The sequence below is a fragment of the Symphalangus syndactylus genome, chromosome X (genome assembly GCF_028878055.3).
Source record: "Symphalangus syndactylus isolate Jambi chromosome X, NHGRI_mSymSyn1-v2.1_pri, whole genome shotgun sequence".
Classification (NCBI taxonomy): domain Eukaryota; kingdom Metazoa; phylum Chordata; class Mammalia; order Primates; family Hylobatidae; genus Symphalangus; species Symphalangus syndactylus.
This window is the reverse complement of record NC_072447.2, coordinates 21,257,227-21,273,511: the sequence shown is the minus strand read 5'-3', so window position 1 is coordinate 21,273,511 and position 16,285 is coordinate 21,257,227. Positions and strand designations below refer to the sequence as shown.

The 16,285-nt window shown below is 42.4% G+C and overlaps 1 protein-coding gene across 11 annotated transcripts in view; it reads right to left on the bottom strand.

Moving 5' to 3' along the window:
* Window positions 1-16,285, bottom strand: part of STS (steroid sulfatase) — a 352,626-nt gene that overhangs the window by 307,250 nt on the left and 29,091 nt on the right. For 10 of the 11 annotated variants that reach the window (XM_063635331.1, XM_055269311.2, XM_063635339.1 and 7 more), the window contains exon 2: window positions 2,315-2,443. In XM_063635331.1, coding sequence (XP_063491401.1) covers window positions 2,315-2,346 — 32 coding nt within the window. In that variant the 5' untranslated portion in view covers window positions 2,347-2,443. The remainder of the gene's footprint in view (window positions 1-2,314; window positions 2,444-16,285) is intronic. The other variant, XM_055269312.2, reaches the window with a different exon arrangement.

Sequence of the window (16,285 nt, the reverse complement as noted above, 5' to 3'; positions counted from 1 at the left end):
AAAAAAAAAAAAAGGTACTTAAAGTATTTCCCTGCAAAATGTAGTTTCCAGAGAAATTAAAAAAAAAAAAAACCCTACTTAGCTGGTGCTAAAGACTTTGAAAGTGAGGTCAGAAATTCATGCTAGCCCATGTATTATCAATGACTTTAGAAAATAAATTATTCTTGAAAATGCCCAAAAAGTTTGTTTCTGAAACGATAAAGGAACACACAATCCTTTTAAAGAACAAATTACAGAAATCACAATGGAAAATGAATCTGTTAAGCTGCTCAGCGTTAGGAATGAATATAAGCTGAGGCTTTAAGCCTCCATGGATGTTGCTTTCAGACGGAGAATCCTCTGTTATGGGGTTTAAATTTAATAGAAAGAAAAATCCTAAAAGGTCATTGTCCTTTTGTTCTCTTTAATTCTTATTCTGACTCATATCCCTCAAAGTAAAAGACCATTGACTATTCTAGGGAGAAAGAGAAGATTAAGTTAAAGCCTCTTGTTGCAGTGAGCAGGGTTTGTCGCCCTCAGCACGACATTTCGGATTTGTGAGGAACTGTGGGTGCACCGTGGGATGGTTAGCGGCACGCCTGGCCTCCACCCACTACATGCACCCCACTCCAAAGTTCTGACGACCAAAAATGTCTCCAAACTTTACCAAATTCTCTCTGAAGGGCAAAGTCTACCCTGACACATAACTACTACTATCCGTAACCCCTGAAGCTGCCTTCTGAAAATCATTAAATCACTCTGCAAGCCCGCTTTCAGCTCCCATCTCCCTGGCTGGCAGGATCATCCAGGTCTTCACCATATTTTTCCCAAAACAGAGGTCATCTTTTACTTTTTATAAGCACCCTATGAAACTGCCGTTCATCTATTTTTTTTTTTTTTTTTGAGACAGAGTCTTGCTCTGTAGCCCAGGCTAGAGTGCAGTGGCACGATCTCAGCTCACTGCAACCTCTGCCCCCTGGGTTCAAGCGATTATCCTGTCTCAGCCTCCCGAGTAGCTGGGACTACAGGTGCATGGCATGACGCCGGGCTAATCTTTGTATTTTTAGTAGAAACGGGGTTTTACCATGTTGGCCAGGCTGGTCCCAAACTCCTGACCTCAGGCGATACGCCCGCCTCGGCCTCCCAAAGTGCTGCGATTACAGGACTGAGCCACCGGGCCCAGCGTCTTTAAGTCACTTTTTACAAAGGAGGAAATTAAGGCATGAAGAGGTGAAATGTTCTCCTGGGAACACACTGCCAGCATGGGGTGGGATGGAATCCCCAGCCCCAGGGTCTCCGACTTTGGGAGTCTTTTCACACTGATTTGAACCAAATATCTCCTCCAAAAGCATCTTCCTGCCCATTTCTTTGCGCCAGCTGCTATGGGGGACCATAAATGCTCTGAATGGCCAAATATTGTGCCCCCTGGTGTTCTGATAGCATAGTGCCATAGTGGTGCAGACATGTCCAAGAACAGGTGTAAAATAACAGGGATTCTTCCCTGCAGGGGCTTTTAAAAGTATGTTTCCCTCATCCACCCTAAAGACTTTCACCATGCACACTCACCTCCCATCAGTGAAAAGAGCTCTTCCTGCAGGGAGGGACCATGCTCTGCCCCTCAGCCCTCACTTCCACCAGGGGGAGGCGCTCTTCCTGCAGGGAGGGACCTGGGTATGCCCTCACCTCCACCAGGGGAAAGAGCTCCTCCTGCAGGGAGGGACCTGGGTATGCCCTCAACCTTCAACTCCACCAGGGGAAAAAGCACTTCCTGCAGGGAGGGACCTGGGTATGCCCTCAGCCCTCACCTCCACCAGAGAAAGGAGCTCTTCCTGAGGGAAGGGACCCCATTCTGTCCCTCAGGTATTGCTGCAGCTGATCAGCTGAGAACAGGTGTACTGTAAGCCTTCCCACTGTGCCATGTTTCTGTATCTTTGCTGGTTCAACTAGAGTAGAGCCACCTCAAGGGTCCAGGGGACGCATTAAATCATTTGTAGCCCCCATCCCTATATTCCTCTAGACTTGCCACATAACAGGCCACTTGCTTATGCTCATCAGATTATGCACGCTGCTCCCATTGGCCCAGCACAGTCTTTCTCTATAAAAATATATTTGCCCCACAGATGCTCCCCTTTGACCCTTCGATGGAAAGTTCTTTCTGAATGAAAGACAGCCGCAATAGCACCACGTGCATGTCATCCCTGCAATATCAGAATGTCCGGAACACCATTATCAAGATCACTGCATACCACTATTTGACTTAGACAACATGGTCCGGGTGAGTCAAACACTTGAGTTTCAGGGTGAAGATACAAACATATGCACCTCTCATACTTACGCTATGAACAGCTGAAGACGATCTTGCGCCATTGTCCTCAGGAGGATGTTAACTTACTGAGATGACTGTGTGCAGGTTCAGCAACTCAGGGGCTCTTAGTAGAGTCAAACCAAGGGCATCGGGCTCTTCCTGTGAATTCATTCAAAAGATGAATAATCACACGTTGGGTAATCATATATTGACATACTTAAATGACATGAGCTCTTTTATTTATTATTATTATTTTTTTGAGACAGGGTCTCACTTTATTGCCCAGAGAGCAGCATGATCATGGCTCACTGCAGCCTTGACCTCCCAGGCTCAAGTAATCCTCCCACCTCAGCCTCCCAAGTAGCTGGGAGGTGTACCACCACAGCAGGCTAATTTTTGTAATTTTTGTAGAGATAGGTTCCCACTATGTTGTCCAGGCTGATCTTAAACTCCTGGGCTAAACAGAGCCTCAGCCTGACAAAGTGCTGGGATTACAGGTGTGAGCCACTGTGCCCAGCCTCATGAGCTCTTTCTTTACTGCAGCAGGGGTTCCCAACCCCCAGGCCTCTTAGGAATCACACTGCACAGCAGGAAGTAAACAGCAGGTGAGTCAAGCTTCATCTGTATTTACAGCCGTTCTCCATCACTCACATTACTGCCTGAGCGCCACCTCCTGTCAGATCAGCCATGGCATTAGATTCTGATAGAAGCACAAAACCTACTGTGAACTGCGCATGCGAGGGATCTAGGTTGCACACTCCTCATGAGAATCTAATGCCTGATGATCTGTCACTGTCTCCCATCACCTCCAGATGGGACCATCTAGTTGCAGGAGAACAAGCTCAGGGCTCCCACTGATTCCACATTATGGTGAGTTGTATAATTACCTCATTATATATTACAATGTAATAATAATAGAAATAAAGTACACAATAAATGTGACACATTTGAATCATCCCAAAACCATCCTCCTCCCTGTCCATGAAAAACTGTCTTCCACAAAAAATGGTCCCTCGTGCCAAAAAGGTTGGGGACTGCTGGTCTAGAGGATTTCTCTCCCCACTTTTTTTCTTCCCACTCTCTGCCTAATTCCTACCCATCCTCACGTCTTGGCTTACACCAAAGCCACGAGGAAGCCCTCCTTCATTACCCTGTATGAAGCAGGCTCCCCCACTGTTGACTATCATAGAACCTTTTTTCCCCCAGATAGCAATTATTACTACTTGCATAATAGATTCATTTACTTCCTGATTTATTCATGTGACAGCTGTTCTTTCCACAGCTCTAAGGATCAAGAAGGTAGAGACCACATCTCATTTGTTCACCACAGCAAACACTCAATAGATATTTTCTGAATAGGGCTGGGTTTGCACAAACAATGGCCCACAAGAAAAATCTGTCCTAACACCTGTTTTCGTAGAATGTTTACATGTTTAAATGGTTGAAAAAAGGATATTATTTTGGGATATGTGAAAAGTACATAAGACTCAAATTTCAGTGTCTGTAATACAAAGTGTATCAGAACACAGCTGCCTCCACTCCCTTAATGCTTTTGTGCTACAATATCAGAGTTGAGTAGTTGTGACAGATACTATTTGTCCCTCAAAGCTGGAAACATTTATTTAGTATCTAACCCTTTACAGAAACAGTTTTTTGACCTCTGATACAAAGTCCTAGAAATGAATAGAAAATGGGTCTCAAAAGAAAGCCAAGAAGATAGCTTTGAACCTATTGAAGACTTTTCTTTTAACTTGTTGACATTTAGACCAAAAATCTAATATATGTCTTGAACTACTTATTAATGTATAAATCTATTGTTTATGCTTTGAAATATGAAGCATAATCCCACTTGGTAAAAAAAAAATATTCACAAGAGAATATCACATTAGAGAAAAATTACTATTCCATATAGATTTTTATAAATGTGGATTTTGCTTTATTGAAGTTAGGCTTCTAGCAACAATTTCTGAGGTTCAATCAGAGTCTCAGAAATGTTATTTTTTCCCCCCAGAGATGGCATTTGAAACTGTAATCAATCTTCCAGCATGGCTTTTCATGTTAGATTCTTGTTGAAAGTGCTGTCAACATTGATCCTTAACCTCCCACTGCAGGAATGACAAAACCACTGGGCAGGGTCTCCCCTTCTGCTCGTTCACCATGACATCATCAGGCAAGACTAAGATTGCATGGATGTGGGTTTGAACAATTGGGTGTCTCTCCTTGCAAGGTAAGAAAGGTCATTATTTTCCTTTCTTTTGTCCCCACCTTTTATTTACAGAAAATAGATTTTAAGGTATCAGCATGGAAGCTCTTTGACCCACACTTGATACTCAGTGCTTACCAACTCCCCAGTGAGAAATGAAGACAAAGAACATATCTGAAGGGATTAAGTCACAATGCCTATCACAGTGGTACTGCCACGAAGAGCCTATACTTACAGAATGAAACAGCACAATGGAAAATCTAAAGGCCCACGTTCCAAGGACATTTTTCAAATTAGTATGAGATGGGTTCTCACCCAGGAGTAATTTTACCCCACCAGGAACAGAAGGTGATATATAGAAACAGGTTTGGTTGTTGCAATTTGGGGGACGCTAACGGTATCAGTAGGCAGAGGGCATGAATTCTGGTAAATATCTTACAATGCACAAGGCAGCCCCCACCACAAAGAACTATCCAGCCCAGTGCCCGCCCTCAATCAACAAAGCATGGTCTTCTCCCAAGTGTCAATAGTGCCAAGGTTTAGGAATACCGTGCTAGATCACTCATCCAATGCTCATTAAAGTGGGTGTAGCTACAAGCACAGGCAAATAGGTTTTAGGGATGAAGGGAAATGGTACCCAGCTGACTCAAACAATCACACCTAGTAACTGGTGATTCCTCTGTCACTATCACAAGTTATATGAAAATAAGTCTCTTCTGATAAAATGTATAATCCAAACTGTAGTCACAGAGCAAGAAGATTGGTTAAGCCTGTTTTATTATGAGGAACCTACATTCTGATTTGTGTGTTCAAAGATAATAAGTATGCATCTTTATCCCCTTGAGTCTCTGTTTATCTATAATCCTCATAACTGTCATTTGCTTGGCCATTTTTCTCATTTGCATGCCCCCTCCAAATGAAATTCCAGTTGTACAAGTCTGAAAATGATAATGATCTAAGAATGCCATTGGGGTTTGCCATCCGTTGTCCATAATTCTGAGACACAAAAAGCCCTGAAAACTAAATGATTTTTGTAATGCCCATTTTGTTGTATTGAGCATCAAAACCCAGACTGAACCAACTTGAGGCATCAGTCTTGTCTCAGCCTACCAGCTTCTGCTGTTCATTAGTATTGTGTTACTTTGTTGTGACTTCAGGTTTAATGGCACGGGTTTAATTTTGACTGTGAAAATGTCAAAAAGAGTTAAAGGCATCCTATGTTCAACAGTGAGAAGAAGAAGAGAATGCATTTGTCCTTAGCCATAGCCCAGGCAGTGCAGTTATTAAAGAAGACTGACTGTAGTATACGAAGTGGAAAGGTTAGTTGAAATTTGACTGATTGGTTTGCCATAGGGTGAACCACATCCCAGTGTGTCCAGGACTGATGAGGTCCAGTTTTCAAACTGGGACAGTCTCAGGCAAGCTAGGATGAGTCATTTATCCTACTTTCTTGTGAAAGCTTCCAGAACATTCCATGTAGCAGTAAACACTGAAACCACTGTGAATATTCTAGAGATCGACTGAAGGAATTTACAAGGGTAAATGGTAATCCAGGGTGAAAAAGTGTATTTTGAAGAGGAAGACATAGAGTATGGTGTCGAGGAATTTGCACAGAGAATGTCCTCTGTGGGTGCTGTGGTAGGAACTTAGATGTCAAGGGAAGACCCAAGTCTTCCTCCCCCAGCTGCTGCTAGTAGTTTTGACGGCTGACACACTTAGCAAAGTCTGTCTCTGGAAACTGGCCTCGGTCAAAGAGAACTGCCTTTTCCAAGGGGACAGCATCTCCTTGCCTCAAGGTGGGAAACCTCTGAGGTACCTTCCTGGCTCCAGAGCTCCCTCTGAAATGAGCTGAGGTCTTTGTTGCAACAGCTGTGCTGCTCAACTCCTCCCTCGGCCTCAATTTCCTTTCTCACTCCCCTGCAAGTGTTGACCCCAAGAATACACTCCCCACAAAAAATCTCCTGAGCATCTCAGAATCTATTTCCTGTGACTTGGCCTAAGGTGATATCTGATTTAAAAAAAAAACAGTTTATTCCCAAAAATATTTACGATGCTGATCAAATAGCCTCATCTTGCTGATCAAATAGCCCACCTTGCTACTAAGCTATAATCCTAGAGAAACTCTAATGTATAGGAGCACTCTTGACATAAGTGACTCCATCTTAGGAGAAGATTACATCTTGCTTTTCAGAAGGCATCCTCCCAATAGGACCAGATGTTCGCCCAATCAATACAGACTGCACCCAACCAGATGAGGTTGTAACCCTTTACTGTCACCCCTCACCAGAGGACTCAGGGGGATATTAGCAGGACTTCACCAGTTCAACATGATCACCTCACTAGACCCCGTCTTGCTAACACTTGTGGTCTCCTCCACGCACCTGCTGCTGAACCCTCTGCCCAAATCAAGGCCTCTTCTTTACAAGATGTGGGCAATTGTCCAGATCAGCCCAGGACACTCTCCTTGTCCACGTCACTCTCCGTGGACTGGTTCATTAACTCCTTTTCCTATCCCCTTTATATGGATGTTAAATGTTACAACACATGTTAACATGTGTTGTGGAATGTTTAATCTAGAACATTTATATATTGATTAAGTATACTGCCATGTTTGCTTTGCAATATTGACTGTTGTAAATTGGCTTGAGCCTGTGTGTCCCTGGCTCTGGCTACCAAGTGAATGGGAAGTACTAAGAAGTAATAAGGAGTACTTAGCACTAAGGAGAATTGGCTCTTGTGGCTTTTATGACTGAATAAACATTTTCACAAGTCCAACCTTGTGGAAAGACACAAATGTGTGCGGACCTTGTTGTCTGATCTTGTGCCATTCACGACACCTAACAAAAGCCAACAGGAGGGAGGTCTGCAAGCTTGGATTGACAGTCCTTGGTTGTGTTAACACTCAAAGGCAAACACAAAGTAAAGTTGTCAGTGATTGGAAAAAGCCAACATCCACGATGATGGAAATGTTAACTCAATTTACCTATTCATCATCATGCAAATAGGAATTTCCTGAGAAACATTTTTTGAGTAATCTAATAACAAGCGTACCAGTAACAGACAATCAGGACTAACAGAAAAAGCATAAAATAATATAGTTTCTAAAGTGTCCTCCCTCCTTCAGACTTCATTAAAAATGAAATGTTTTGGGTACTGTTCTTTTCCTCAATATGAAATGTATTTAATATAACCTTATGGCCAAGGAATTTTGTATTCCATCAAGAGCAGATGTGCATTTTCTTTAACTCTGTGTTTGCCATATACTGATAAGCATGAGAATAATAGTAACAATAATAATGGAATTGTGAACCACAGTGAAAAAAAAAGCCCTGCAACAGGGGTCAGCTAAGTATGGCCATGGGCCAAACCCAGCTTGCCACCTGTATTTGTAAATAAAGATTTATTGAAATACACCATGCCCATTCCTTTATACACCTACTTTTGAACCACAATTGCAGAGCTGACTGTATCCTCCACAAGGCTGAAAATATTTACTATGCAGTCCTATACAGAAAATGTTTGCAACCCCTGACCTAGATGATAGGGTTAGAATGTGTGATCTGTTCATTGTTGGCCGTGAGAATGAATGGGTAAGACAGTTCATTCAACTAGCAAAAATGCTCTGAGAGAATGCCAGGTTCACATGGCAGACAGCAATGGGAGAAGTCTTTTAAAGGGTCATTTTTCACATTGCCATTTCATCCTTGGAGAAGATGTTCCCTGATCATTCTTGTTCTCTGGCCATCAACACGTGGCCAACTCAGACTCAGTGAGAGACCTATGACAGCCCTGATGCAACCTCTTCTCAAAAAACCGAAGCAACCAGAGGTCACAGATGTATGTTGCAAGTATGTGTAAAGATATTTAACTTATTCTGAATTGACTCTCTCTCTGATGTTTTACTTAGAAATCGGAAGTACCCAGGGTATTGATGGTCTGTCATCACACAATTTAATTTACCAGTGCATTACTATAAAAATACACTATATTATACCACTTGTGGTCTTCCTGCATCCCACTGGGAGGAATAGTCATACATTTTTCTGCAAAAATATTAATATGTTTGATTATTGAATGTTGCCCTCACCTGCTGAGAGTGTCTTGGGAGGTACGGTAAAGGCATATATTATCTTCCTAAAATATGCGTAACTGAATTCCAGAAAACACCTGGCTCTCAGGGCTTCAGATGAGATATTTGGGATGTGTATCAATATTCAGCATGTGTCACCCAAGACTGTGGAAATACCCTGAATTTAATCAAAGCGGATGTCGAACTGTCACTCTATACGTGAAGAACACCTGGAATTATCAGACCAAATCCCTCACATCCCTGATTTACAGAAACCCCTATCTTGCAGGAGTAAATTTTTAATTGGCAATGCAAAATGATTTTTAAAAAATTCCAGGCAATTATTTCTTCATTTTGCATGGTGGAAACTCAGTCATGTTGCAGGGAGTCTGGGTTTATTTCAAGACCACAATGGAAATTGCTAGAATTTTTGGTAGTTGAGCCTAACTATAAAATGGCATTGATGCCTAAAATAGAACCAGATTTGAATTTATGATGAAGCTAATTCCCTAAATCAGCTAAACATAATAATGTTGACCCAATAAAGGAGAAGAATTTCAACTGCAGAATTTTCTTCTGTTGCTTCCTTGTGCATTGGGGATAGTTTCAAACTGGCCAATGAATTTGACTTGTGTTTTGCATAGTTACTCAAGCCACTTTTTGGCTTGTTCATGGTGGGAGAATTGCTAGTCTTTCATTTATGCTAAGGGTATTGCCATTTTTTTTTTTTTTTGAGATGGAGTTTCACTCTTGTTGCCCAGGCTGGAATGCAGGGGCATGATCTCAGCTCACTGCAACCTCCACCTCCTAGGTTCAAGTGACTCTCCTGCCTCAGCCTCCTGAGTAGCTGGGATTACAGATGCCTGCCACCACACATGGCTAATTTTCATATTTTTAGTAGAGATGAGGTTTCACCATGTTGGTCAGGCTGGTCTTGAACTCTTGACCTTAAGTGATCTACCCACCTCGGCCTCCCAAAGTGCTGGGATTAGGCATGAACCACCATGCCCGGCCGGTATTACAATTTTGAAAGAGCTAATTGGTGATTTGATATCTCAAAAAAAATGGAAGGCATTCGGAATCATTTGACTATTCTCATTCCTATGCTCTACATGATGGAAATGTCTTCTTTTGCAAGATTACATTGGTGATGCGATTAATATCCACTGTAACCAACTCTGTGTGCCTTAGGAAACAGTAAAAACCTTAGCTGTGGACCAGGCACAGTGAGGCTCAAATTCTAGTTCAGTGAGTCATTACTTGTGTGATCTTGGGCAAGTGATTTTGCCCTTTTGCATCTTAGTTTGGGGGGCATTTACATCTTGTCTCCCTAAATCCACTGTGTAATTCTCCCAATGGAAGCCACATCTTCTTTTTATTTCCATTGTCCATGAGGTTGTGTCCAGCAGCAGACAGAGGGAGGTCTTACCAAACATTTGCTGGATTTATTGCTTAAATTGTACAATGAGTTCTGAAGGTTTCTCCTGGGGAATTATGAATAGTCTTAGGGTTTAAGATTAACACCAAATTGGGCATGAAGACCTGTGCAAAAGTACATCTTATAAATATCAACCTGGATGAAAACTGTAAATGTGAAAAAAAATCAAGCAAAATATAAAGCATTTATTTGACTGCTGGCACTCCTTGACTTATGGATCTATCACCCGAATCTCTGCCTCTGTGGAAATAGGGCATTTGTGCTGCGTGTCTTCACATCATGCCTCCGTGAGTGTCTTCTTTTTTGATAAGGACACCAGTCATATTGGATGGGGGCCTAATTACATCCACCATAACCCTATTTCCAAAAAAGGTCACATTCTGAGGTCGTGGGAATCACATGATTTTGGGGGGACCATTCAATTCATTGCAAGCAGAATTGATGGAGGAACTGATATAAGGTCCCTTCTGTAAGGTCCCATCTGTAAGAACTGATGGAGGTCTCCAGATTACCATCCCCCACAGAGTCTAGAGAGGTAGAAAGGGAAGGCAAGGCTGACTCAGAGCTCACTGTCTTTTGTCATATCTGAGAATTGTTATAAATTTCCTCATTTCTATCATTTCTCAAAGCAGCATGCATAAATCAAACCCAGGGACCTTATACAATCCATGCGCACTTACTGTTGTTCAAAGCACTTTCCTATCCAATATTCCACCAATCGCTCGAATACCAGGTTGTATTTATGAAAAGACACTATAGGCACAAGGACCAGAGTGGTGAAAGGTCAGTGGGAATGCTAGAGTCCATTTCTGCTTGTAGTTAGGTACCCGGCCCCAAAAGCTCTCCAGGAGGCCTTGATGCAAGTTACAGCCACCCCATGATAAGGAGTATCTGCCAGCTGAGGCCAGGGGAATAGAATTCGCTCAAGAGGAAGCCAGCACCCCGCACATGAGGACACACTATCAGTACTGAGCCCACCCCTACAGCATGCACATGTGCAATAGCTTTACCTCTCTCCTCTTCAGCTGGACCCTAACTCTTTCTGGCAACCACTGTGGGATGAATTAGTAAGTGCCTGCTCTATGATTGATAGATAAAGCCAATATTGCGGGATGCTTGGAAAACAGAATGAAGGTATGACAAAAATAATCATCATTGGTTGTTTTGAGGTTTTTTTGTTTGTTTGTTTGAGACAGGGGGACTCATTGTGTCTCAGCATGCTGCCACCTTTGCGTACCAGGCTCAATCAATCCTCCCACCTTAGCCTCCCAAGTAGCTGGGACTACGGGTGTGTGCCACCGATTTGTATATTTTTTTGTTTGTTTGTTTCATCATATTGCCCAGGCTGGTCTCCAACTCCTGGGCTCAAGGGATCCACCCACCTCAGCCTCCCAAAGTGCTAGGATTATAGGCACGAGCCACCACACCCAGCTTGATCATTTTTTTGTTGTTGTTTGTTTTTCAAAGGCATCCCTGCAATATCTACCCATAGAACAAATAAGCTTCATCTCAGCCTCAAACAGGAGACTCCTGAAACTGCTGCCAAGTTTTCAAGGCCAGAGCTAAGTCAGTAAACAACCTGAAACCCACTGCCTCTAGGTGATGTTGGCATGACATGGACTGTGACAGGTGTCTGGTGGGGATGCCCAGGTTCACAGGCCAAAGGCCAGTTCACTGTGAGACCTGGACCAGCACACTCCAGGAGTCCTTTGCAGAGTCACTTCCGATGCTCTGAGGGTGTTTCTCTTGACACCTTACAGTTACCTTCACAGGAGGCTCTAAAACAGTACCTGTTATTCTTCACCCTTCATGTGTCTTGCCCTGCACTTCCTTTATTAACCCAGGTGTTCATAATGACAGCTTCAACAAACGAGTTTTGATTTGATGTCTCCAGGATCTGACAGTTAGCAGACTGGTATTTGTATTTTTAACATTTGAGGCTAAAAAACAATACTTTCTTCTTTTCTTTTTAAATTTTAGATTAAGTGAATATATGTGCAAGTTTGTTACACGAGTATATTGTGTAACACTGAGATTTGGGGTTCTAACAATTCCATTGAAAAATGATACTTTATTGAATTCATAAATGTGTGCAGAACTTTAAAAGTGTAAGTGGTTAAGGACTACTGTGTTTGTCACTTTACCATCGAATAGCATCCATACTCCCTGGTGAGCAGACATAGTGGCCCTGCTTACCAAAACAAGAAGGGTTCCCTTAATGGGCATTAAACATTGCCTTCCTTAAGACAGCAGGATTGAGTTACTGCATTTAGAAGCATGCCATCAAGGAGAGGCAGCTCTGAGTTTTCCATGCTGTGAACAGGTTGATAAGTGGTGTCTGACTTATGAGGACAGTTTGTCAACTTTTGAGTGTGGATTTTAAAAAAGTGATTTAGAGGCAAATTCATAATTACTTGCTTTCAGTAAAAAATTATTAATCTTGGGTAGCTGGGGGAATTTATGGAGCTTGTCAGCTCTCTCAGCTGACGACTTTTATGAATTACCTAATAGTTGGTTACCACTCCCCCACACTGCAGTAAAATTCATTAAATTAACACCTAGTTTTACAGGCAGAAGTAACCTCAGGACATCGATGTCCAATTTTTGCCTGCGAGCTTTGGAGAATGTGAGAGTCAAGGCTGTTTCCGCCTGTATGCTGACTCTGTGGAGCAGGGGTCCCCAACTCCAGAGCCACAGACTGGCACTGGTCCATGGCCTGTTAAGAACCTGGCTGCACAGCAGGAGGTGGGCAGCAGGCGAATGAGTGAAGTTTCACCTGTATTTACAGCCACTCTCCATCCCTCGCATTACCACCTGAGCTCCGCCTCCTGTCAGATCCGTGGCTGCATTAGATTCTGATAGGAGTGTGAACCCTATTTTGAACTGTGCATGTGAGGGATCTAGGTTGTGTGCTCCTTTTGAGAATCTAATGCTTGATGATCTGTCACTGTCTCCCATCACTCCCAGATGGGATCATCTAGTTGCAGGAAAACAAGCTCAGCTACATTATGGTGAGTTGTATAATTATTTTATTACGTATTATAATGTAATAATAATAGAAATAAAGTGCACAATAAATGTAATGCACTTGAATCATTCCAAAACCATCCCCCCTCACCCCAGGTCCAAGGAGAAATTGTCTTTGACAAAACTGGTCCCAAAGGTTGGGGACCACTGCTGTAGAGTATGAGGAACACTCTCTAGGAATTATAATCTGAAGACTGTGCTTTATATGCATACAATGTAGAATGATTATATCAAGTCAATTAACATATCCAGCACCTTATATACTTCTCAGTTTTTGTGATTAAGAACATTAAAGCTCTGCTCCCTTACCAAATTTCAAGCATACAATACATTACCATTAACTACAGTCACCATGTTGTACAATGGATGTCCTGAATTTATTTCTGCTGTCTAACTGGCACTTTGTACCCTTTCACCAACATCTCCCCATCCTTCCACCCGCACCCTCTGCCCCTGGTAACTGCCATTGTACTGTTGTTTCTATGAGTTCTTAGAGTATTTTGAACCTTTTAGATATACTCATTCATTGACAGCAGATGAGTGACTAATCTCAGATGCCTAACGGTTGTCAAGAAATGACTTTTTAACAAGTGGGAACATTGATGTTTCCTGCTGTTCGTTGCCAGTTGGTTTTGAAATCAGAGCCTTTGGGTGTGAATACATGTACCATGCAGGAGATCCTATGAATATGAAAGAAACTAGAGGAGAAGTACTAGAGAAAGCTAGTTACCACTCTCATGAGGACTAGAGAAAGCCAGTTACCACTTTCATGAGGACTAGAGAAGGCCAGTTACCACTTTCACGAGAAGGACTAGAGAAAGTAAGTCACCACTTTCACGAGAAGGATTAGAGAAAGCCAGTTACTACTTTCATGAAGACTAGAGAAAGCCAGTTACCACTTTCATGAGAAGGACAGAGAGCTCATTATCACTTTCACGAGAAGGACTAGAGAAAGATGGTTACCACTTCATGAGATGGACTAGAGAAAGCGAGTTATCACTTTCAGGAGAAGGGCTAGAGAAAGCTAGTTATCATTTTCACGAGAAGGACTAGAGAAAGCCAGTTACCACTTTCATGAGGACTAGAGAAAGCGAGTAACCACTTTCATGAGAAGGACTAGAGAAAGCTAGTTATCACTTTCATGAGAAGGACTAGAGAAAGCTAGTTATCACTTTCAGGAGAAGGACTAGAGAAAGCTAGTTAACCACTTTCATGAGAAGTTTGTTAGGAAAGGAAAGAACAATGTTTTACTTGAGGGCATTTAGAATTGAAAGGATTTTGCAGGAGCTCAGCCCTTGAGAATGTTTTCGGAGTGGAGAGAGGAACCCAAGCAAAAGGATAAAATCAAAGGCAACAGTCAGGGGAAAACGGATGACTTCAGTCGACGCTAGTGATACCCCTGCTGCCCATGATGGGGCAGCGGGAGTATATGAAGCCAGAAAGAGCTGAAATTCCCTTCATTGTATCTACAGCTAAACATCTTTTCCTCCAAATTAGGTTCGATGAAAAATTGTTCAACAAACACCAAAGGTAGCATCATTGAACAGACAGATAGCGTATCTCAGCACTGAAGCTCGGGTAGCAATCAATCAATCAAGGGAAAGGGCAAAACTTACTTTAAACTTTTGCACATGTCTGATTATGCTGAAGAACATTCTGATTTGTTTATGTGCTTTGTCTTAACAGAATTAATTTACTGTACAAAAAACCTTTTGTCTCTCTCTATATCCATCAGATATCCCTGAACTGGCTCAAGTATACCAGTCAGAATTAAAAATCTCTATTGTGGGCATGGTGGCTCACACTTGTAATCTCAGCCCTTTGGGAGACCAAGGTGGAAGGATTGCTTGCCAGATGTTCAAGACCAGCCTAGCCAACATAGCGAGACCCTGTCTCTCCAAAAATTAGCTAGAAATGGCGGCACGTGCCTATGGTCCCAGCTACTTGGGAGGCTCAGGTGAAAGAATCACTTGAGCCCAAGAGTTTGAGGCTACAGTGAGCCATGATTGAGCCTGAGCAACAGAGTGAGACCTTGCCTTTAAAAAAAAAATAGTTAAGGCTGGGCATGGTGGCTCACACCTGTACACCTGTGATCCCAGCACTTTGCCGAGGTGGGGTGGATCACTGGAGGTCAGGAGTTCGAGACCAGCCTGGCCAACATGGTGAAACCCTGTCTCTACCAAAAAAATACAAAAATTAGCCAGGTGTGGTGGCATGTGCTTGTAATTCCACCTACTTGGGAAGCTGAGGCACGAGAATCACTTGAACCCAGGAGGCGGAGGTTGCAGTGAGCTGAGATCATGCCTGGGTGACAGAGTGATATCCATGGTAACAGCCAGAGGAGGATGACAGTCTGGGTGACAAAGTGACACCCTGTCCCAACTCAAAAAAATATATATATATACATATATATACATATCTATAACATATATATTTTAAATTAAAATTGTGTTATATAAAATTGACATGTGATGACACAGAAAAAGTTCATGTTCACATTACTTGTTTACAAATAAATCAACACTACTAATTTATATAACTATGATTTTATTTTTGCAAACAATGCTACACATTATTAATGAACTCCTAACCATATAAATGGCTAAGTGATGTGCCCACAAAAGATTTTGATCGAGGTCCATCTTTACAAACTACATCAATGGAAACCAAGTTGGGTAGACAGAATCACAACCCCCAAAGATGTCCACATTCTAGTACCCTGATCCTGAGCATGTTTCCTTCCATGGCAAAAGGGAGTTTGTAGATGTGATTATGTTAAGGGTTTGGGGATGTGGAGATAGATGATCCTGGATTATCTCAGAGAGCCAGGAGCAAGAGTTCTGCCAGTATGATGAGGTAAGTTTTTAAAGAAAAATGATACACGCTGTGGGAAAATTATTTTCATAGAGGCAAAATGGTTAGACTGTAGATCTAACAGAGTTTTGCAGAAAACGACACCAGTGTCAAGCCAAATACAATAATCTAAGCCACTAGTCTTCAAACTGGGGCTCACCTATTGATATGGTTTGGCTGTGTCCCCATCCAAATCTCATCTTGAATTGTAGTTCCCATAATCCCTTCGTGTCGTGGGAGTAATCTGGTGGGAGGTACTTGAATCATGGGGGTGGATTCCCCATGCTATTCTTGTGTTAACGAGTAAGTTCTCACAAGATCTGATGGTTTTATAAGGGGCTTCCTCCTTCACTCGGTTCTCATTCTTCTGTCTCCTGCTGTCATGTGAAGGACATGTTGCTTCCCCTTCTG